At 40.3% G+C, this 22,302-nt stretch overlaps 2 protein-coding genes across 2 annotated transcripts; both read right to left on the minus strand.

Moving 5' to 3' along the window:
* Positions 1-61: 61 nt before the first annotated feature.
* snrpd1 (small nuclear ribonucleoprotein D1 polypeptide) lies at positions 62-4,301 on the minus strand. Its single transcript, XM_048229759.1, has 4 exons — positions 4,175-4,301; positions 3,486-3,562; positions 2,550-2,741; positions 62-576 (listed from the first exon to the last, which is right to left on the minus strand). The coding sequence occupies exons 1-4, from the start codon at positions 4,186-4,188 to the stop codon at positions 497-499; spliced, it is 363 nt and encodes a 120-aa protein (XP_048085716.1). The 5' UTR covers positions 4,189-4,301; the 3' UTR covers positions 62-496.
* Positions 4,302-5,286: 985 nt separating this feature from the next.
* thap7 (THAP domain containing 7) lies at positions 5,287-21,306 on the minus strand. Its single transcript, XM_048230154.1, is given in 15 exon segments — positions 5,287-6,166; positions 6,169-6,478; positions 6,516-7,191; positions 7,638-7,763; positions 10,138-10,293; positions 10,598-10,677; positions 11,410-14,000; positions 14,212-14,306; positions 14,850-14,954; positions 15,061-15,121; positions 18,996-19,124; positions 19,628-20,034; positions 20,331-20,428; positions 20,619-20,723; positions 20,923-21,306. Coding segments are annotated over 6 exon segments (1,908 nt in total). The 5' UTR covers positions 11,410-14,000; positions 14,212-14,306; positions 14,850-14,954; positions 15,061-15,121; positions 18,996-19,124; positions 19,628-20,034; positions 20,331-20,428; positions 20,619-20,723; positions 20,923-21,306; the 3' UTR covers positions 5,287-5,606.
* Between the last annotated feature and the right edge of the window lie 996 nt (positions 21,307-22,302).

The following is a 22,302-nucleotide window of genomic DNA, read 5'->3' on the forward strand; positions in this document are numbered from 1 at the left end:
TATATTCAACAAAATCAAAATAATAAGGTATTCTTATAAAGCCAACTCAAGTCAGCATAAGTCGTGTATAAATGTGCTTTATTTTTTATTTTTGTAAGCAGTTGTGCCAAACTTGGTTATTTACATTAACACTAAAATTTACCATTAATTTTGACATGTACCATCTTTGCAACCCAACAAGATTAAGTGTTTACTTTATAAGATGTATTTACTCTACAGAATCAAATGCTTTAATAGCAAATACTTTTGTCAAAGACAATAACAAAAAAAAAAAAAACTCCTTTCCTGAAATAAAGGGATTTTTCTAATTTGTGCTAAATATTCAGTCATCAATAAAATAAAACAATACACTTCTTGTTTAGAACATGGTTTTAATATACAAAAAGAAAACTGAGAATAGAAAAAAAAAAAAAAAATATTTCCTCAGCAGACAAAATTCAAAAGAAATCCTGTACAAACAGTGGGGGTACAAAAGCACAGAATTGGCCTTGAGCAGTTATCTCCGGGAACCACCACCTCTGCCACGGCCTCTTCCTCTTCCACGACCCCTTCCCCTGCCCCGACCGCGACCAGCGACTGCAGGGAGACAACAAAGAGTCCAGGCTCAACACAACAGGCTTTGATTGTATGCAACACCATTCACTGTTCCATGTGCATATGTATACAAAACACACACAAAATCATACTAGACTTTGACGAAGATTATTTCAACAGTCACAATAACATTGCCAGCAAAGCTGTTGTTGTTAAATTGTGAAGCATAATTTATGCATGATAAGGCACAAACTCAAGCTAGGCCAGCTGAATATACAGCATAGATTGAGAGCGATAAGTTGTACACCTATGACCTCTTTATTAGAGTTACGGCTTCTACACACAGTTGCGTGCGTTGCAGTGCTGGAGACTCATCCCATTCACTTTACATGGGCTCACGTCATCCGTTGCCAAACTGAATTGTGATTCTGTTGCGTCGCGTTTCTCCCGTCGCTTGCGTTGAGAAGTTCAGCTGTTGCTGCACCGACAGACGGCACCGGCCAATTAAGCCAATCGACGGACGGCACCAACCAATCAAATTATGGTTATACTTCCAAGTCATTTGCAGAGCTACCGTCGGGAACACCCACTGGCATGCATTGACGGAACGCAACTGTGTGTAGAAGCCCTTAGTGAGTGCTGTTAGACCATGAACATTAGGGTATGAGTTAGGGCTGGGGTAAACGATTATTTTTTTAATTATTATTATTATCATCTCCCCATTAATTGACTAATAGCAACTTATACATGTTGATTTACATACCTGAATGAAAAAAACATGAATTCCAATTGAAAACAAACCAATTTGGAATATATGTTTATTGCTCAAGATTCCAAAATAAAAGACTATACAAGTGCAAAGTAATGCATTCTTAGTCAGAGGTAGCATTCAGTTCAGTTCAGTAGGTCTAATTGAGTGCCTGTCACTTTAAGATGACCTTCGTGAGGAAATCCCTGCAATTAACATTCACACCGTTAAAACGCTGCTATGTGAATGCAATTCATAACGTAGTTAGTTTAAATAACGGTTCGTAGCCTACTTCTCCTTGGGACAAGCACTTTTGAGTCTTGGAAAACACTTTTCCATTGGGATTTTGCAAACATTCAGAGTCAATAAAATGAGCCCTACATGAGTAACGAAATTGACAAGCAGATGTAAGTAAGCATGCTAAACTTGACATCCGAACTAACGTTAGCTTTGAGATACTGCTTGATTGCATAACTTAACTTAGTTTGGTCTCCTCAATGTAGGCTACTATGTTGTGATGAGACCTTAGCAGAGTTAACTTAAATGCAGTAGTTTTAAGCATGGTCACGATGCTAAGCGGATCTAATAGCAATTTAGCCCACCGTGTTCTATGCAATGCTTCTATGGTGCAACAACAATCCTTCAACAATCGTGAATATTTTGTTAAATGCACATGCAGAGGAGGAGCAGCGGGCTCGTTACAAGATAGAGTGGCCAGGGCAAGGAAAGGCTGCGTGCGCAAAAAGCACAGCTCAATGATTTCGTGGCCCCCAGCCACAGATTAGTTAACGTATGGGAAACACTGAAGATGTAAAATTCAAAATCTTTAGCGGCACACATTATGCTTAATGAATCGACGCGCATATTTTGCGTCGACGCGTTGTCCCAGCCCTAGAATGAATTATTAAGGCAGATTAGACCGTTAGCTTATAGGAGAGATGCTAACGGTCTAATCTGATTCAATGAGCTGGAGCTAAAAGTGCTACTGTCAGACTCAGAACGGCTGGATGAACTGGGGAAAGGTAAAACTCAATTGTTTAACTTGAGGGGAGGTGGAAAATGAGTGCATTTCCCCAAATGGTGGAGTATCGCTTTAAGGCTTGCAGCTGAAGTGCCACTACCCAAAAATATACCAACCATGATGCAAATGAAACTCAGAAATAAGTAACTCCAGACGCTGCCTCCTTGTTAAGAACTAACTGGATTAGTGCAGTTATAGAGCAAATTCCACAATGGCGTGTGCACAATGGAGCACAAAGATACTCACCAGCCTCTCTCTTCTTGGACTTGACTTTGGGTTCAATGTCGACCAATAGGGTGTCGAGGGGCAGACTGTCTGGCAGGATGAAGTAGCGGATGTTGTTGCCGCGGATACTGAGGGACTCGAGCTGTGTAGGCTCTCTGTTCTTCAGGGTCATTTTGACTGCTTTCAGGTGAGTGTTCATGCTCACATCCACACCTGGCCAACACAAGACAAGACAAAAATCAGCTCAGAGCAACAAGGAAGCAAGCACTTATAACTATATCATAGAAAGAAAAGGGGTTGAAAGCTTAACTATAACAGTTTCTTTCTTGAGGAAATATTGTGGCACTTTTACAGCTACAAACAGTCTGCTTATTTCAGAAAAATTAATAAACTGATAGCCACTGTGTACTATGGACAGCTTGATAGAAATGTCTCTTTGTGAACACCTGAACAAACTGAATGAAGTCTGAACACTCAAGATGCATAGAGACACTGATGTAATGGACCAAACAAACAAGAAAGGTGTGGACTGTGGAGGGAGGACCAGAGACCAAAATTACCCAGTGTTTGGGTATGCATGTATGTGCATGTAAGCAGAAGTTCTTGGTATTAAGCTACCCCTGGTCCTCTACCACCACAAAACTTCCACCCAGCCCAAATAGAGCTCTAAGTCTGTACTTGAAAATGCTGTTGATTAATATTCAAGCAGTTGTGTTTTGCAGATCAAGTGTGCCACAGACCGGGTAAGAGCAGAGAGAGACGGGAAAACATGCATGCAGACTATGAAGCAGGACCAGGAGTCACTTCAATGAAGCAAGTGTATACTGACTAAACTTTCTATACTCTCGGGAGTCTTAAAAAGAAACGACATGCTACTTGTTGATACTGAGATGCAAGTTAAGCTACATGCTCACAGCGTGCTATCTCCTTAAGAAGCAGAACAAGGCCTAACGTTACCAGTAATGGTGCCGTGCACTTGAGTGCCATTCTTGAGCTCAATTGTAACCGTTTCGTGGCTCAGTTTCATCAAAAACCTGTGGAGATAATAGATACACATTAGCTTCAGAAACTTTGCAAGACAGAAGTTCAAAAAGACTAATTCGTTAGTGTTGGCTAGCTCATATTTGCAACACGTCGATTGCGCTAAGTGTAACGTTACACAACCGCCTTGGTTCATGTTAGATATAAACACATAGGCCATTTAACAAAATCATTAATTTACACGACGTATGTAACAAATTACATCCTCACAACCTACTATCCTTGCTGGATAGTAACTAAGGCATTAGCAACTTATGTTAACATGCTAGGTAAATGGTTCCTGGATTGCTAGCATAATAGCATAACAATCAACTCAGTTAAAAAGTCAGCAGCATTGCTTGTTCGCAGCTTTATACAAATGTACAATGTCATGCAATCAATTACTTTCTTTCCAGAGGCTCTAGTTCATGTTTACACCATCTAGGCTTAAACCCTGTTTTCATTCATTCATTCATTCATTCATCGTCTTCCCGCCTCCTTCAATATCGTTACATAGAGGTTAGCAGGAAAGCTGCACATAATCTACGTCCATCCTAAGACACAGATAATGTTTTCGATTGATAAAGGCAAAGCCGCATATGTAAATGCATGTTTATGTATCTTACCTGACGAGTTTCATGTTGGCAGTGGATTAATATAGCAAACCCTCTACCTTTACAAAAAAAATTGCAGCGCGAACGACAACTGTGCGTATGCAGGCGCCACTGACAATACTAGTGGCAGGCGGAAGAAACAGCAGAACAACGGAAGTAATTGCGAGGTCAGAATGAAACACACACCATTCAGCACAATGCTGCCACCTACTGGATTGAATGCCACCCCTGCCTCCAGCGGACATTTGCATGGAGTGTAGATACAACACTCAAGAAATCCTCCATATAACTGCATGGGGTTAGTTTGTCTACACCAGTGTTTCTCAAAGTGTGGTCCGCAAGCTATCCTAAGAGGTCCATGAGCAGACGTAGTAAAATATATAATAGGCCTATATATGAGTTGTCTATGTAAGATATGGCAGTTTAAATCATTTGAATCCTCTGACACAATAAGCGCAAAGACAATAAGCAAGGTGATTCAGTGAGTAGGCCGATTGTGTAGGCTAATAAACTGTTGAAGTAGGTCTAATTATTATTTTTTTAGCTAGGTGGTCAGTGCATTTCTTTTTTATTGGTTTAAGTGGTCCTTCGTCTGAAAAAGTTTGAGAAACACTGGTCTACACATATGTCGCCCCTTCCGCGGGAAAAAAGTTGACATGTGAATACATTATGCCAATCATGTGGTGTGTTGTGAATACATCGTGCCAGTCATGTGTTGTGATCTCGCCGCTGGAGCAAGGTTGGTGTCGTGAAGCCTTCGTTTCGACACAGAAGCATAAAATAGGCTTTACGCACGTGCATTTCTGCCGAAATAGATGCCCGATAAGTGACGCCGAGTGGAGGGACTTGCCTAAAAGGACTTTGGTGTAGTGTAGTGGTATATTGATAGATATGCACTGTGCAATCAGTTGATACAGACACTTCACGCCTGTATTACTGGAGTAATCTGATCATGAAAGTTGAATAAGTGTATCTAGTAATATTATACGTCATATAGACACTTCAAGCCTGTATTACTGGAGTAATCTGATCATGAAAGTTTATATAATAGGTGCATCTAGTAATATTATCATGTAGACAAATGGATATACATTTGTATCAGTATCAAAATCTGAAACCACAACTTGAACTTTGACCTTTGAGGCAAATAAAAACACATTTAATGTTTGTGTAAGAAATGGCTACAATAACCATTTGTATGTATGCAATAACCACAAAATATTGTGAAATTCACAGTCCCAAACAGTTCTCATGAAAGGCACCAACTCAGTGAAATTCACGTTTTGGAACACAAACAGTGGTTCTTCAAAGTCCCTCGGCTGTGGTTTTCCTCTCAAACCGTGTCATTAAGGTCATAAATCTATCAATTATACAGTCTACAAAAAAAATAAAATAATAATAGTACCTCTATAGACATCCACAGATATCTTTGTCTACAAATGTTTTAGTCACTGAATTCATTGCTTAACTGAAGCTGAAATCCCTCTAAATGTTCTTTTAACTTCTCCTTCACGTCTCCACTTAGAACCGCACCTTTGACATTTGATTGGAGGCTGCCCTGTCTGTCACTAGCCCTTAGGCCAATAGTGTCACCCTCCACCCTTATCCCCTCCCTGTGAAACCCCACGTCTGACACAAATATCATCTGGGTCTCCACGTCCTCGTTAAGACCCTTGAGCGTTGAGGCCGTGCCGCCGTCCTCGGCGGAAGATACCGGAAGCAGCACCACGCTGCCGTCCGCCGCGTGCTGCACCCAATACTCCTGCTGTCCTTCCACCAGCGTCGCGCCACCCTCGCTGGGCACCAGGTCGGCGAGCAGCAGCCCCTGTGGAGCGGAGGAGGCGCTGGATTGGAGGAGCTGGAGCGTTGGCGAGTCCTGTAGTGTGTCGGCGGGGAAAGCGCCGCCCGCCAGCGCGTGCACCTGCACGCAGCTCACCTCGGCCGGCGCGGGAACGGCGACGGGGAGCGGTCGGGACGCTGCTGTCGTGATGTCCAACGTATGCCAGCCCCCGCTTTGTTGCCCTCGGGAAGCCCCAGGGTCACGACCTGCACATCGTCGTCCTCCTTCTCTGAGGTCTGGTAGTAGTAGAGGAAGCACTCTTTGGGAGCGTCCCTGATGGCGTCGCTCCTGGTCTCCGCGGGTTTTCGAGCTCGGCCTCGCTTGGCGACTTGCCTCCTTCGCCGAGCCTCGGCGTCGCGCTCGTCCAGCCCTCTGTCTCCCTCCGCAGTTCTCGGGGCCCTCGTCTCGTCGTCCCTCCCTCGTCCGCAGTAAAAACAGCACCCCCCGTCGTCCTCCTCCCTCTCTCCACTGCCCTCCTGCCCCCGCCCTCCCCCCCCCACTCGGCTTCTGCGCTTCCAGCTCCTCTGCCGCCCCCTCCGCCTCGCTGTCCTCCATACTCCCAAAACTGGCTCTCCTCTCAGCACCTCCTCCTCCTCCTCCACCTCCACGCTGGGTGGACCAGAACGGGGGTCTCCCCCGGGCCCCACGGCTCTCTTTCCCGCGTCCCCCACCTCCCCCTCCCCCCTCCCGCAGGCGGGACAGCGTGCTCTTGAGCCGGCTCTCCTGCAGGCGCATGAGCGCGTGGCGCAGCCGGTTCTCCCGCCGGCGTGCGGCGCTCAGCAAGCGGAGCGCCTTCTCCAGGTTGTCGATGGCCCTGTCGTAGCGCTTCCGCCACACCAGGGGGCAGAGCTGAGCGTAGCTGTGTTCTCTGGGCAGGTAGAAGCCTGGCGGAGGAGGAAGCCGCCTCATGTAGCGGGACGGGGAGGGAGGCCTGGGAGATGAGGGCTGCTGCACAGGATCGGACACGGTGTCGCATGCTGATTGGTGGGTCTGCTGAGGGGTGACGGGGATTTCTGATGACGCCTGAGAGGAAGACCCTGTGTCCGCCCCCTCTTGGTTGTCTGCATTCTCTCCATTGGCTGCCTCTGATGTGTGGCTTGCTTCTCCACCAGTCACATTCTCAGAATCTGTGGCTGTCTGCTGGGATTCCTGTTTGCCTGAAGCTTCCTTGGAAGACCTGGCTTTTGTGCTGAGAAAGAAAAAGGGCAGGAGCACAAAGTTTTATGATATTGTAGCTCACACACACACGTGTGTGTATGTGTGCGTGTGTGTGTGTGTATATGTGTGTGTGTGTGTGTGTATATATATATGTGTATGTGTGTGTAAGTGTCTGTGTATGTGTGCATGTGTGTGTGTATGTGTGTGTGTGTGTATATGTGTGTGTGTGTGTGTGTGTATGTATATATATATGTGTGTGTAATGTGTATGTGTGTGTGTGTGTGTGTGTGTGTGTGTGTGTGTGTGTGTGTGTGTATATATATATGTGTATGTGTGTGTAAGTGTCTGTGTGCATGTGTGTGTGTAAGTGTCTGTGTATGTGTGCATGTGTCTGTGTATGTGTGCATGTGTATGTGTGCATGTGTGTGTGTAAGTGTGTGTGTGTGTGTGTGTGTAATGTACACATATGTTTGTTACCTGGCAGGTTTGCCCGTGTCTGCTTGCTTTCCCCTGCCTCGCGTGGTCCTTTTTGTGGCTCTTCCCTTCGGTGCAGAGGACTCAAAGACTGTGGGCAATGCGTCATCTTTCAACCTCCGATAACCACTATAAATAACAACGAAAACAAAAACACACCACTGTCATTCCAAGCACGCCCCGGGCATCATTCCCAAATGCATTCAATCAGCAAGATCATTGCGAACGACCAAGTGGTTACACTGATCTAAATAGTCTCTGTGTTATTGTGTGTGTGGTAGTTGCATTGTTGGCTAAATTATTATTGATTAATATGATTATCGAGTTAAAGTATTAGGTTTTGTGCTTACGAGACACTTTTGTCATCTGTACTATCCATGTATGGCTAAGGTGCGGGAGAAAAGATGAATGGCTAGTGATGGCCTTATGTACACACATTCCTTCTACATAGGAATGTTACCATGCTGTGAAAGGACGTAATTAAACACGCTCTGATTTTTATCAAGCAGACCTCTGCTTTTGAATAGCTAGACCCCTTCCCTAAGGAAATATACCAGTTGATGTTATCTAAACCAGAGGTTCTCAATTTTTGGGGGCTGAGGCATACCAAAGGTCAAACCAAAATGTGGAAGCACACAAATTTGCAGCTACTGATTATGATGACTGTCACACACATTATTACAGGCTATATTACACTATACTATAGTATGACTAAGGTGCGGGAGAAAAGATATTGGCTAGTGATGGTCTTTTGCACGCACATTCCTTCTACATTCCCATACATGCTGCCAAAGGAAGTAATTCTTCAACACATGCTGTTCAACGCATACCAATTGAGGTTACCTAAACAATGGGGATCTGGTTGTAAAATACACCACTTGACATTATCTAAACAATAGGAATTTGGTTGGAACTGGATTGTAGACTCCCAGTGCATGGTGTGTGGGACTTCACCATATTGTATCCTCTACCATATGTAAGGGATAATGGACGACACGCCGTTCGACTAGACAAAGTTAATACACATTCTAGAGGAAAAGTGTATTAACTTTGTCTAGTCGAACGGCGTGAAGTCCACTATCCCGCTTATTCTACTGTTGCCACTTGTGTTGTGTTCATTTCCTGTTATAATGGAAACATTTTAATATCTAAAACTGTATTGTTTGTAGAACTACTTCTTTCTGCCAGCACAATGGGGAAGTCAACCAAGCAGCGGAATAAATCGTGATAATTCTTTCCTGTGATAAGAAATTCAACCATATTGTGATATTGATGATACAGAACTAGTTGCATGATTAGTATTTTTGACATTAAATGAAATGGCCTCCACCATAAGCCAAATGTAAAAATCTCTCAATAACTATTGACAGGTTGCTGAAATAGACATACATTTATACACATTAGGTTTTGTTTGTTACTTCAAAATGTAATACAAAATAGACATTTCGACATGATTAGTTATATTAAAGAAAATACTCTATATCATGATATGTATTGTCATTGGGATATAAAATTACCTATAATATATGTCCTATATTATGATATAAGATTTTGGTCATATTGCACAGCCGTATGGGGAGGGACAGTTTATCGTAAAGGTCAATTTGGTGTCAATGAAAAACACATGTCTTACATTACATTATGGCCACTGTGTTATGTATGTCTAGTAAACACTATCTCCTGGTGCATTAAATTAAGACTTAAGAGTATTTGGTGTGGGGGTTACTAAGTCCAACTCCACAAGGAAATTAAAATCAGCTGAATTTGTAATTTGTACCAAACTGCATAGCACAAGAGTTCATTGAAAGTACAACATATTTTAAGAAAGGAGGGTAACAGTGCTTTGTACACATGTTGTAGTAGGCTGGAAAAAAGCCTACACATCAGACAGGATGATTGATCTCATTGAGTCTCAGTGGTGTCATTCGATGGGGTAGGGTCTTATAAAACAAATTGGCTAAATTCATTGAGTCTCAGTGGTGTCATTCGATGGGGTAGGGTCTTATAAAACAAATTGGCTAAATTCATTGAGTCTCAGTGGTGTCATTTGATGGGGTAGGGTCTTATATAACAAATTAGGTCAAATAAAGGACATTTCCGGAATTATAAAGGCAACAATTACTCATGCCAGACTCACTGTACAGTTCAGATAACAGTCAGCAGAGTTACTGAAAATAGATTTTTTGAGAATGGCTTATATGTTTGCCAATCCGCGGATGTGATGTGTGGTTTGGACTAGGCTATGACATGCCTTCACAATGTTGCAATATAACAATATAATCTTTTGAGCCTAAATACACTGATGGACAAATAAAACAAATACAAATAAATGAAAGGATTACATCCTCTCAAATAATTTGGTCTTATTATAATGCAATTAATAAATTAATGCAATGAAGAATTCGAGTCATTGTCAACGAATCTTCAGATTGTAAAATATAATATAAGGCACGTTATTAAAAAAACGAAGAAAAAAAAATTCAACACTAAGAAGAGACCTGACCTGACTCCCGAGAGCTCAAAGCTGTCTTTGGTGAAGTGCTTGGAGCAAAAGTAGATGAAGTCACTCTGGGGGTCCCACTGGCCTTGTCCCTGCGGGTCTGTGCGTCTGGAGTTGAGGATCCAAAGGGCCCGTCGGGGGTTTTCCCTTTTGGGTAACCTAGCAGCAAATCACAGGTGAGCGCCACAGTGCAGTACATCAGATATGACACTTAAAACTTTCCTAAATGTCTCTAAATTACTGATCATTTATTTCACAATTAGGGGAAACACCCTCTCTGACTGAATAACTGAAGGAGGTACACCAATTTCAAGCAAGAAATCTACAGACTACTGTGTATTTTACTAACTATTCTTTAATGTTTCATTTGCCATTTGGACACTGAAGTTAATGTTAAGCTCGGAAATGTATTTTGTGTAATCAGGTTGGGGTAAATAATAGTGAATTGAGTCATTCAGTTGACCTGTGGAAAGTGATGCCAGCCTTCCGGGAGTCTCTGGTGTCACGGGACTTGCAGCCACCAGCAGAACAGTGTCTCGGCATCTGGGGTCAGCCAGGGATGGATCAGTACAGGTGAGTAAAATTAGATTAAATTAAAAGCCTCACAAAAGACACTGAAGAACTGTAAGGTCATTTCGTCACTATGGGCAGAAGACATTAATCATTCACGTTCCAATGCAGCCAAACATTCAAACTAAACCAGGATCATATGGACCCATGATACGATCACCCTTTTTTAATTATTGAAAAACACTGCAGAAAAGATGGCATGCAAATCACATTTACACGTTCAACGTATTAATAATATGAATAATTCATGTTATAATTGAGTATTAATGTTCAGTTAGTCCTGACAGTCAGCTACGCATGCGCATTAAGAGCAAACAAGTCAAATCTTACGTTAGTCTACTCTGAGTCTGAAGCTCTGAGAAGGGTCAGTTCTAACAACGAGTCTCCGAATATTGTCGAATTTGATTGCAAATCTTGCAGCAAAATACCTATTGTCTTTCCTCGAACTTTATCTAATGGTGTACCTAACCTAACCTTACCAAAGAGCTTACCAAATAATATCAATGACACGTTTGTGCAACGTTAACGTTACTGGCGGGAGGAGGCAGGCTACGAAACACCGTGCAAGCACAATTAATCAATTTTGAAGGGAATACGGTTCCAAATATTCTGCACTGTTAAAGACCTTGACCATATCGGCATGGTTTGTCGTGTTAGTCCACTGCTATGTCTCATTTCAGACTGTTTCATGAAATACTGACTCACCACGAATGAAGACCTCACGAAGATGGCGGTTTTCCTCTTCCGCTGATTTCTCCTCCCCCTCTAGCTGCGTAGGCCTATGTTTGACACGCCCATTGTACATGAGAAGAAGTTCAAGTTATAGATTCCAGTGAATGTGTAATGTTTTAATGGTAAGATTTATTTACTCTATGTAATTTATGATAGTGTAGCCATGGTGTCATCCATGTAGGCATTAAAGAAAAACATTAGAATAGCCTTACACTATTCTTTCTTGTTTAAAGACTGACCCCATTAAATCACAGTTCAATGTTCATTAGGCCCTACAGGTTAGCACTGTAGGCCTACACTGAAAGACTAGCTGATGATATTAGCCTACCTCTGCTGTCAGAGTGGGAAGTCTTTAATTCATATCTTGAGGAGATAGGCCTATCAGAAGTTTGTCTAAAAAAGCCATATAGTCTGTGAGCCAGAGGGGTTGGTCGTTACCGAAATAGTGGCAAAAGCTACCATACCTTTTCTGAAAGCCTAGAATCTCAGCTTTTCAATGATGTATGATGGCCATCTGACAAGAGTAGCTGTTTTGAGTTATCACACATAATGTAAACTAAGGTTGAGAAAATAATGCATATAAATCAAGCACTACACTGACATAGCTGAAAATCTATATTGGACATATTGGAATATATTATTTTGTTATGTTTGGTATCATGTTAAAGGGGAGACTCTGAGCTTTCATTTAAATCCTTTTGTGAACATTTTGGATAAGTACAGCCAATGTTTACAGCCTATGTTTTAAGGTGTGGTAAGCCCAATTATGACATTGCCATTACTGTAAAAGGAATAATAGGCCTACATGTGGGAAATGTTTCCTTCATCAGCCATCAGGTCATGTAGATAGAGAAACCCTCACAAATGCTGAGTAGAAAGCTTGTGTCTGAAATCTCAGCTCATTGACCAGTGTACGCTTTAGACCCCTTCATGGCCCACGTCATAGAAAAGGTGAGTGCATGTTGTTGTGGTCAGAAAGATTTCCATCCCCTTGAATTGTGTGTGTGTGAATTGACTGAAACATCAAGAAAACATCAAGAAAAATGCTTACTTGTAGGCCTACTATTTTTTTACATGTACACACGCTGGGGTTGTCAACCAGATAGCTGTATATGTTGGGCTAATGAATCTCTGGCCACTTGCTAATGTCGTCTATTCTGTTATCAGCTCAGGATCAGGCAGACAATCAATATAAGTATAAATACTGTTTTTGATCCCGTGAGGGCAATTTAGTCTCTGCATTTTTCCCAATCTGTAAATTAGTGAAACACACTCAGCACACAGTGAACACACAGTGAGGTGAAGCACACACCAATCCCGGCGCAGGCAGCTGACAACAGCCCACTCGGAGAGCAGTGAGGTTAGGTGCCTTGCTCAAGGGCACTTCAGCCGTTCTCACTGGTTGGGGCCCGTACCGGCAACCCTCTGGTTACAGGTCTGGAGTGCTAACCAGTGGGCCACGGCTGCCTACATTAGTTGAGACTAATTTATTAAGGTATACGGTTTGTGGCCATTTGGCAACAATGAGTGCATATCTTGACAGCTCAACATGCCGGTCTATTAGCTGTGCCATTTTTCTGACCCAATGCTGCGCGCGCACCCAACCTATAGGCTCTGGGTGATAACATTGAGGGGGTCTATGAGGAAAAACATTAAATGACTTGCATACTGCTGGGAAATAATCTCAAGATTCATCAGAGGATAAGACCTTATCAATGTCTTTGTAGAAGCGCAGTCACATCCAAAGTCAAGCTCATTATGAGGGCGATTTGGAAAAACCTGTCACACAATTTGAATGTATTCAATAGAATATTGTCCATTAATCTAGGCCTATGCTTATGGACCTTATATTCTTTGGTAGCTACACAGGTCATATGCCTTCATTAAGTTTATCACCTTCATTTTTGTATGACATCAAACAGTCGGTGTGGTTTAAAGAAATAGTAGGCTAAAGAGATCAACAACACCTGTGTTTTATTCTCCACATTGCCCTTTTTGTAGCTGGCAGGACCTGGCCTAGAAATACCTTTGACCTCCCTAAGGCCCCTTAGTTGACCCTGAGCTCCCCCTGTGGAGAACCACTGCTGAGAACCACGCTCCTATTGGTTGACTGAATAAGGAACACACAATATGACACAGGTTAGTAACTTTTAACATTTATTATTTATTTATAAGTGTAAGCTAATATTTGGAATAAATACAAAACCCCTTGTTACAGATGTCATAGTTCCAGTTATATAAATGGAAAGATTGATGTCAATTACTGCATTATGTCGACTCAAGGTGTAGGCCTGTATTGTATTGAAATACAGTCAATGAGGCTTTAATTCAGACTTATCTCAAGACTTTGGAAATCATGAGATAGCCTAAAACAGATATTAACATGTTTTTTTGCCCCTTTATACAATTATATCTACAACAAATAAAGCAAAAAAATATACACAGGGAGCTTAACAGGATCAAAGTAGACCAAACAAATGCAAAAAAATAAAATAAAAAATTGAGTTCTTGGGGTAGCATTTCATCTGGGAAGAGAGGCAAAGCCTTGCTCACTGAGGTCTGGCCTAAAGAACAGCAGTCATGATTGTGTTGGTGATAAGGCATCTTATACAATGTTACGGCATTGAATAATACAGTGGTACATTATTGAATTGATTCATACTGTATATTCCATTTTATTTTAAAATAAAGGCCTGAGGTGGATAAGTTATGTTACATCATATCCTTTACCACTATATGTTTCAACTCAAGATATTAAAGGAACCTCGGACTTACCCCTTCACTATAAGTTACGTCAGTGTTGATGGTGCCTTTAACTTGGTTATCGATGACTTGGGGTGCATGTGTTATTTGTTGATCACCTAATGGTTCTGGTGAAAAAAAGTAGAAAAAACATATATAATACCACAGTCAAAAGACTAACAAAGAAGTAAATTAACTAAAGGTGCTCTAAGCGATGGTACAGTCCATGTTTTTTAGGCTAAACCTTTTTATGTCACTTACTGCGAACATCACCTAACCAACCGCTAGCTGTCTGTATCCTGAATACTCTGTAAAAAAAACGCAATCTCTGTGGACAGCCTAGGCTCCAAAAACGGCAACAAAAACAACCTGGGCAAACCTAGCCGATAAAAACATACAAATTGTACCAGCAAATCACAGAAGAGATCCGCGTTTAGGAGAGTTTCAACTATAGGAGCAGCACGGGAGGGAGGGGTAGGAAGTACCGAGCTAGATCTCTCTAGATCTTTTGTTTGAAAGTCAACAGAAGTGATGTTACCCAGAATCGCTTAGAGCACCTTTAATTGAAAGAAATTTAATAAAAGAAAATCATTTGTATGCGTCTTGTTTATGGATTTGAAAATTGAGGTGTGTTTGTGAATTGCATGCATGCTTGTATCTGTTTTTCATACCAGTAATGTTCATTGGACATTGAATATCACTCCCTACTCTGTTGCCAATAATGATAGGATGGTTAACAATTTCTCTATTCTTTGCTGATATATTGAACGTGTATCCTAAAACAGAGAGATAAAAAGAGAAAATGCACAATAAATGAATATACCTCTCAAAGCATTTTAGTTTATCTGTCATATTTCTTAGCCATTACAAAGAGCATCATACCCTGAGAATGTTGTTGTCCAGCCATGGTTCAGTGCAGTCTCCAGGAAGGCACAACAAGGAACTTTACAAAAGAAGTACACATAATATAAGGGTTTGGTTTCTTTAGGATAATTGCAAACTGTTGACCTTGAAACGTGTCTCACACTTGCCAAATCAGAGGATGGGGATACCTTACAACATTCAATACCAATTCTTCCAAACTTTCTCAGTGCCATATGCCAACTAATTCTCAGTGCCAACTCTCAACTAATTTTGTGCATTGAGATTTTCTAAAAGGCCAATGTTCATTTCTGAATGTGACAGTTGACAACTGCTGACGCCTAGCAGAGCAGACAAAAGTACAAACTAGAAAATTCTCTTTGTAGTGGAAAACGAAACCCTCCTTTTTCTTTTTGGAGCACTGTTTCCATTTCCACTTGTGCTTGATGTTTTTAAAAATGTGGACAAAAGTGGACATTATAGGCTAGTAATAGCAAAGGCAATCTGAAGGAACCACATGGAGCAATTGTAAAGGTAGGGCTTGGCTCTGGGATGACTTGATCAATGTTCTGTCTTTTTCCTATTTCCACAAAAAAAAAATGTTTTTTTAGAGGTCTTAATAAAGCATACAGCATGTGTCATATTTTGGTTTTGCACATTGGCTTTGATATTGTGGTAAGAGGTCCCAAACTTGTAGGATAAAAGCAAACTTTCACACATTGCTTGTGCAGATTCTGAACCTTCCAAACCTAAATAAACAACTGGATTTAGTTATTTCATTCTTTTTGCATCGGTATATCAGATTGGTACCCAAATATGCATGGAAACACTTTAAAATGTTGGATTACAGCCCACAGAGTAGGCCAATGTATCCAATTTGGGTGCCTGTTCTTTTAGTTTGTTAATTTTTGGAGACTGTGATATTTTGATATAGGGTCTTAAGAAGTAAAAAAATTATTTGTTCCTGTTGGTTTTAGTGACATTGGTCAATACAATACAAATCTCTATAGGCCGTTTTCATACGATGTTTTCCATTTCAGTTGCACTTCCTGTACCAAACTTCCCAGTTTAAAGGAACCATTTGTAAGAAATGTATTTCAATTAATCATAAAATGGCCCTGATATGTCACTAAACATTAAGAAATCATATTATTTCAAATACATCACTGACAGCAGTAGGCCGGCCAGGATATTGTCATTTAAAAAGTGAAGTTGCAACCCCTCAACTGATGTTGATGTTGTGTTTTGTCATGTCATGTTGTGTTTTGGCCTGATGCGCCACCCTCCACCTATCTACTAATCACAAAGTCAGTAGTGTTTCGGCATCCGGGTTGGCAACCTCGAGTCAGCAGTGTTGAGTCAAAAGTAATTTGTTACATTATAATATTACTGTCTCTGAATTGTAAGGCAACATCAGTTGAAATGGGCTGCAACTCCACTTTTAAATGAATACTGTAATATCCTGGCCAATAGACTACTGTTGTCAAAACTGTGGTATAAGTATTTGAATTAATATGATTTCTTAATGTTTAGTGACATATCAGGGCCATTTTATGATTAATTGAAATACATTTCTTACATATGGTTCCTTTAAACTGGGAAGTTTGGTACAGTAAGTGCAACTGAAATGGAAAACATCGTATGAAAACGGCCTATAGAGATTTGTATTGTATTGACCAATGTCACTAAAACCAACAGGAACAAATCATTTCTAGTGAGTTCTAGTGACCTATCAGGGCCATTTATGATTAATTGAAATACATTTTTTACATACGGTTCCTTTAATAAAGACATGTCAAGATGGTGGCCTACTGACCATTTTGGTGCCCTAAGTGAGTGATTTTGAGTGAGTGACATTTAAATTATAACTCAAACACCTAAAGTAAAATAAAAGGCCTATTATTTACAGACCATTACTGTGTGTTTTTAAAAATGCATGCTGTTTTCTTATAAATGGTGCACTGTCACTTTAAGAGCATTGATCTTTACGTTCTCATAATGCCTTTTTGCCAGCTCTTGTTTACAAGCCTTGTTTGTTGAGTTACATTGATAGCACAATATTAACAATAATATGCACAATGTTAAGTTGTTTTAAGCAGCCTTCATTGCTTTGGAAAGTATGCAATAACATGTTGCATTTCGTTTTGCAAATAAAAGTGAATTATGAGCCTGGTATCCACCTAGCTATCTGAATGGATTATTTTTTTGTCAACTTCGGCATATCATGTGCTTCATGTAAATGCTTGGAAAACTAATTATTGAAGACCCACCAATTCCATTCTAGCACTACGTGGTGGAGATTGAAAGAACCCAAAAAGTATCAAACTTGCATGTACCATGGTGTTAGTGCATTCTGACATTGTAAACGTTATTGATGAAGAGTGAAATGCAGTGTGCAGTAAAGCTACTATTCATTGGTTAGGCTACATGTGGGTGCCCCCTCTGTCCTTTGGTGCCCTACGCAAAGTCGCGTGATGCTGGCGGGTGGGAGCGGTGGCACTGTCAGGCTACACAATCTTTTTTTCTGCATTTCTATCCCTTTATTCTCTTTAAGTTCAATTGTGAATTCAAGTTCACAGCTCAAAGCTGACATGCACTAGAAATTTGTGTTTAATCAAGAATCAAAAAGATTAGAGTGGCACCACTTTAGATGTTTCATTAAATGACTTGTGCTATTTCATGAGGCATAGTAGATCTTTTTCGGTTTTCGCACAAAGTGCACTAACTATTATGTTCTTCATATCCTTGTCTCTGAGCGTAGGCTTGTCCATCCCATAAAATAGAGTCCGCTGCAGCCACAGTCTTCAATCTTCAACCAGTATCATGAGATAACGCTCAACTATTTTTGGCGCAGATTTTTTCTCCTCTGTTGTTCTCGCGGTGGTGTTTGCGCGAATATGTATCAAAACAAAACACTGCTTAATTTTTGGTTAAAATGCATTGTAACACGCGTTACTGAAGTTTGTACCGAGTAAAATATTACCCAATTTTTTTTTGTAATGCCTTACATTACCGCGTTACTGCAAACAGCAATATATTACAGTAATTACATTACTTTTGTAACGCATTACTCCCAACACTGCGAGTCAGGGGGGAGGGGGAGGGGATACACCGCTCTACAGTAATTTGAAAGTGATTGCAGTACCAGTTTTGGCCACAATCTTACATATGGTTCCTTTAAATCAGCGATTTCAGGCCCAAAAAGGCCCAAACATAAATGATCACATTCATCTAATCTTTCCGACCCGCGAGCTGCCTACCCCATAAGCAGTCCGTTAAAAAAACGCGTCTCTGTAAGCAGCCTATCTGAGATCTGTACACTATCAACAAACATACATTTTACCCCTAAAACATGGTTATAGTATTTTCTGATTTATGGAATGATAAAGAGATATCCGATAATCCTTCTGTAATTTGTTTTATAATTAAACAGAAAAACATAAAGAACAATTCAACCTGACTTTATCTAATGTTCAGATGTTCTTCTCTTTTAGAAATGCATACAAATTTGGGCATAGTAGATAATACCCAAAATAATTTTGCCTAATTAGATAGATAATTTTGATGAAGAAAAATAAGTTCAATACTACAATTACATTACCCACAATGCTTTATGGGTTGCATAACCAGTTTGTGCGGGGGAAAAATACATCTTGTTGAGAGTTTTGTGATGCTATGTGAGCAGTTTATAAGTTATGGTTTTTATAAGTCCTGTCCACACACACACACACACACACACACACACACACACATACACAAATGTTTTACATCAACTGGGTAGTCGAGGAGCCGGTTAGTAAAACATCAAATGCAAAACAGTGAATGCATCTGCCGGCTTTCCCTATTTCACATGTCAAGAAAATGTACTTGCAATACATTTGTCTTGTCGTTAGCACACTTTTTTGGTATAGTTTTTGAAAGTTCTATTTAAAAACAGTCAAAAGAAGGTCACTCACCGAATCGATGTACAGTGCACGCCGGAATAGAACAGAGGAACGTTAGATGTTTGGCTTTACTTTGAAGGGTAAACGTCTTTTAAATATGGTGTTGGTTGTGTGATGCGTGAGAGAGAAGGCTCCTGTGACCTGGTGAGGGAAGAAGGAAGTTGCATTTGTGCGGTGAAAATGAGACAGCTGTGTTTATGACCTGTGTGTGTGTGTGTGTGTGTGTGTGTGGGCTATGTGCATGTCGCTTCCTGTCTGACTGGAATTACTTATCATTCCATCTGTAGTAGTTTAGCGGTGTGCTTTGTGTCCATTTCTTTCTATTTAGGTCATGTGAAAAGGGCTGTTCACACAACAATATCAACAATGGCTACACATTCTAAACCCCAACATACTGTAAACTACGTTTTCAGTCAATCATAAAGTAAAGACCTTTTCAACTGCCTAAATGAACATGTACATCCATGGCACATCCTGTGGCAAAGAAAACAACATTGAGCTAACGTTTCAGCCAGAAACCCAGAACGAATTGAACAGCTCTCTACATTTTCTAAGCCTCAACATACTGTACAAAGTACAGACAAAGTTAGCTGCACAAATATAGAAGAAGATAACCAAGGATCGGTGTCCAATCATTTACTCACTGTTACACTGACTGTGCCGATATGTCAGGTTAGATCATATGAGTCACTGTTATGTCAGGTCAGATTAAACAATTCTTTAGTATGATATTAATAAAGCCTTTTTGCATCATGTGTGATCGGGAAAGGATAAAGACGTTTGTTTTATTTCACTTTTTAACATAAAAAACTGTTAATGATTAATGATTGATTATATATTAGCTACAAACTAACTGATTATTATGTGAGTGAAGAAGCAAACAACATTTCAGGTATTTGTAGTTTTTATTTCACATTCTTATTTTGATAATAACACAATGATATGATAATATAAAAATAACCTATTTGACAACCACAAAACAATATTCACATTTGTATTAAACAAGGAGTTAGGTCTCAGGACCTAGGAGGTTGATTTGTCACTTCTTGGCCTAAATATGAAGAGAAAAAAAGTTTGAACATATTTTCTCCAAAGTCTATTCAACAAAGATAATTGCATGAAAATGATTATTTAAGCCCCAGACTCAAACACATGTGCAGAGCCGAAATGCAAAGCATTTGTGATGCTTTGCTTTGCTGGCGGAACTAGGCTATACCCCACCTTGAACAACTTCTCATTGGATATTTTGCTCCTTTGAGCAAACATACATTGAATTACATCTTGAATTTCCCCTTGAGCATCAATAAAGTATCTATCTATCTATCTATCTATTGCCAATATACTCACAGTATCAAGGTAATTCACGTCATTCTTGATGCTCCCATCCACCTGATTTTGTTCAATGACTGAAGCATTTTCTATATCAGGCAGATTCTCTTGATTTGCTACAGAAACAGAGTCAAGTCAAGTTTATTTATATAGTGTGTTTCATACAGGGGTCATTCAATGTGCTTTACATAATCTAAAGCAAAGTGTATTTGTAAATAAAAGCATCTCAGAAATAGTCATCTCAATCACCTACTGTATTAGGTAGGTCTATGCTCTATACCGAGTCTATGATATCAATCTTCTTACCTGGGACATTTATTTCACTTGAAATATCTTTTCCAACTCTGTTATTAGTGATTTTAGACTTGTTTAAAATTTTTCCTTTAGAAGGTGCAGACATTTTTGCTTCTTCTATAAAGCACAAAAAGAACAGGGAAGATGGTTAAAACAATTGTGAGACAAAATCCGATTCCTTTAAAAAAAAGAAAGATAATTGCTTTTATAATGTTACATTTTAAGGGAGGGATTCAACAATAGCTGCTTTGGTTAACATAATGCTATGGAAACCTTATGCCAAAGTACAGCAAAACTGTAAAATGAATATAATTACCCTTAGCTCTCGTCGAACTGAGAGTGTGTATATTTGACATCTTCGTAATGGCCCAGGTAGTTATTTGAGGCAAAGAAAGAAGGATCCAATTTAAATGAATGGAGAGGTCTGTGACTACACATAGGATGGTCATACAAACATTTAAAAGTGCATCACACGAAACAGCATTTACATCGGACATAATCAATGTGAACATTTTCCCTCAACTGCTCAAATGATAAATACAAATGAGGCAAATAGTTGTGAAGTTGTGACTGAGGTTCCTCTGCATCACTTTCAGTCCAGCGTCACAACATGGCTGACACCATGTTAACAGTGATATATCACTGATGTATTGCAAAAGATATCAAAACAAGATTATATAACAATGCCTACTTCCACCTTCACCCCGAACCCCTGCAAAAAGAAATTTACTTTAACTTACTTTAGACACCAGCAGATGAATGCACCTACAGAATTATAATCACCACTTCTACCACTTCTGTGCAACCCTGGCCAAGACTGACTGAAAGTAAAACTGGGACTTAGATGAGTACTATGAGCACTCCTCCCCCCACCTGGGTGTGTCTTGAAAGCAGAATGTCCCTCCCTCCAGAAATGATGTGGGGAGAGAGAGAGAGAGAGACAAAGAGAAACCATGAAACTAAGCGACACCTCCAATTCTGATGGAGGCCTATGTCAGTCACATCATTTCTTAAACTAATAACACTAGAATATCCAAAAGGGCCACACTGTTAGGAAACAGGAGCGAAGGTTAACACCTTGTCATTCTAGATGCCCTGCTTTAAGTGTGTTGTTTACCTTCAATTATCTTATCCACATGTTGCTGTTCTTTACACCAATAATGAAAGTCACACAAAGAGATCCACACCTGCAGTCATATTGTCTGTCCATGGTATACTTTTCCTTATATGAGTTGTGGAAGTGGTTTAGATTTCAAATGAAACACCAATTTGTGCATAATGACTGAAAGGTGCATTTTGTGCTAAGATTGTATTTTCACTGTTCTTTTTTCCAGTTGTCAAGGTACATGGAACATCCTCCTTGTAGCCTGGGAGAACTACACAAACCTGTTTGCAATAGACTAGATTCTTCATCAGAACATCCTCCATGTAGCCTGGGAGAACTACACAAACCTGTTTGCAATAGACTCTTTATCAGAACAATAGATTCTTCATCAGAACATCCTCCATGTAGCCTGGGAGAACTACACAAACCTGTTTGCAATAGACTCTTCATCAGAACATCCTCCATGTAGCCTGGGAGAACTACACAAACCTGTTTGCAATAGACTCTTTATCAGAACAATAGATTCTTCATCAGAACATCCTCCATGTAGCCTGGGAGAACTACACAAACCTGTTTGCAATAGACTCTTTA

The sequence above is a fragment of the Alosa alosa genome, chromosome 20 (assembly GCF_017589495.1).
Source record: "Alosa alosa isolate M-15738 ecotype Scorff River chromosome 20, AALO_Geno_1.1, whole genome shotgun sequence".
Taxonomy (NCBI): domain Eukaryota; kingdom Metazoa; phylum Chordata; class Actinopteri; order Clupeiformes; family Clupeidae; genus Alosa; species Alosa alosa.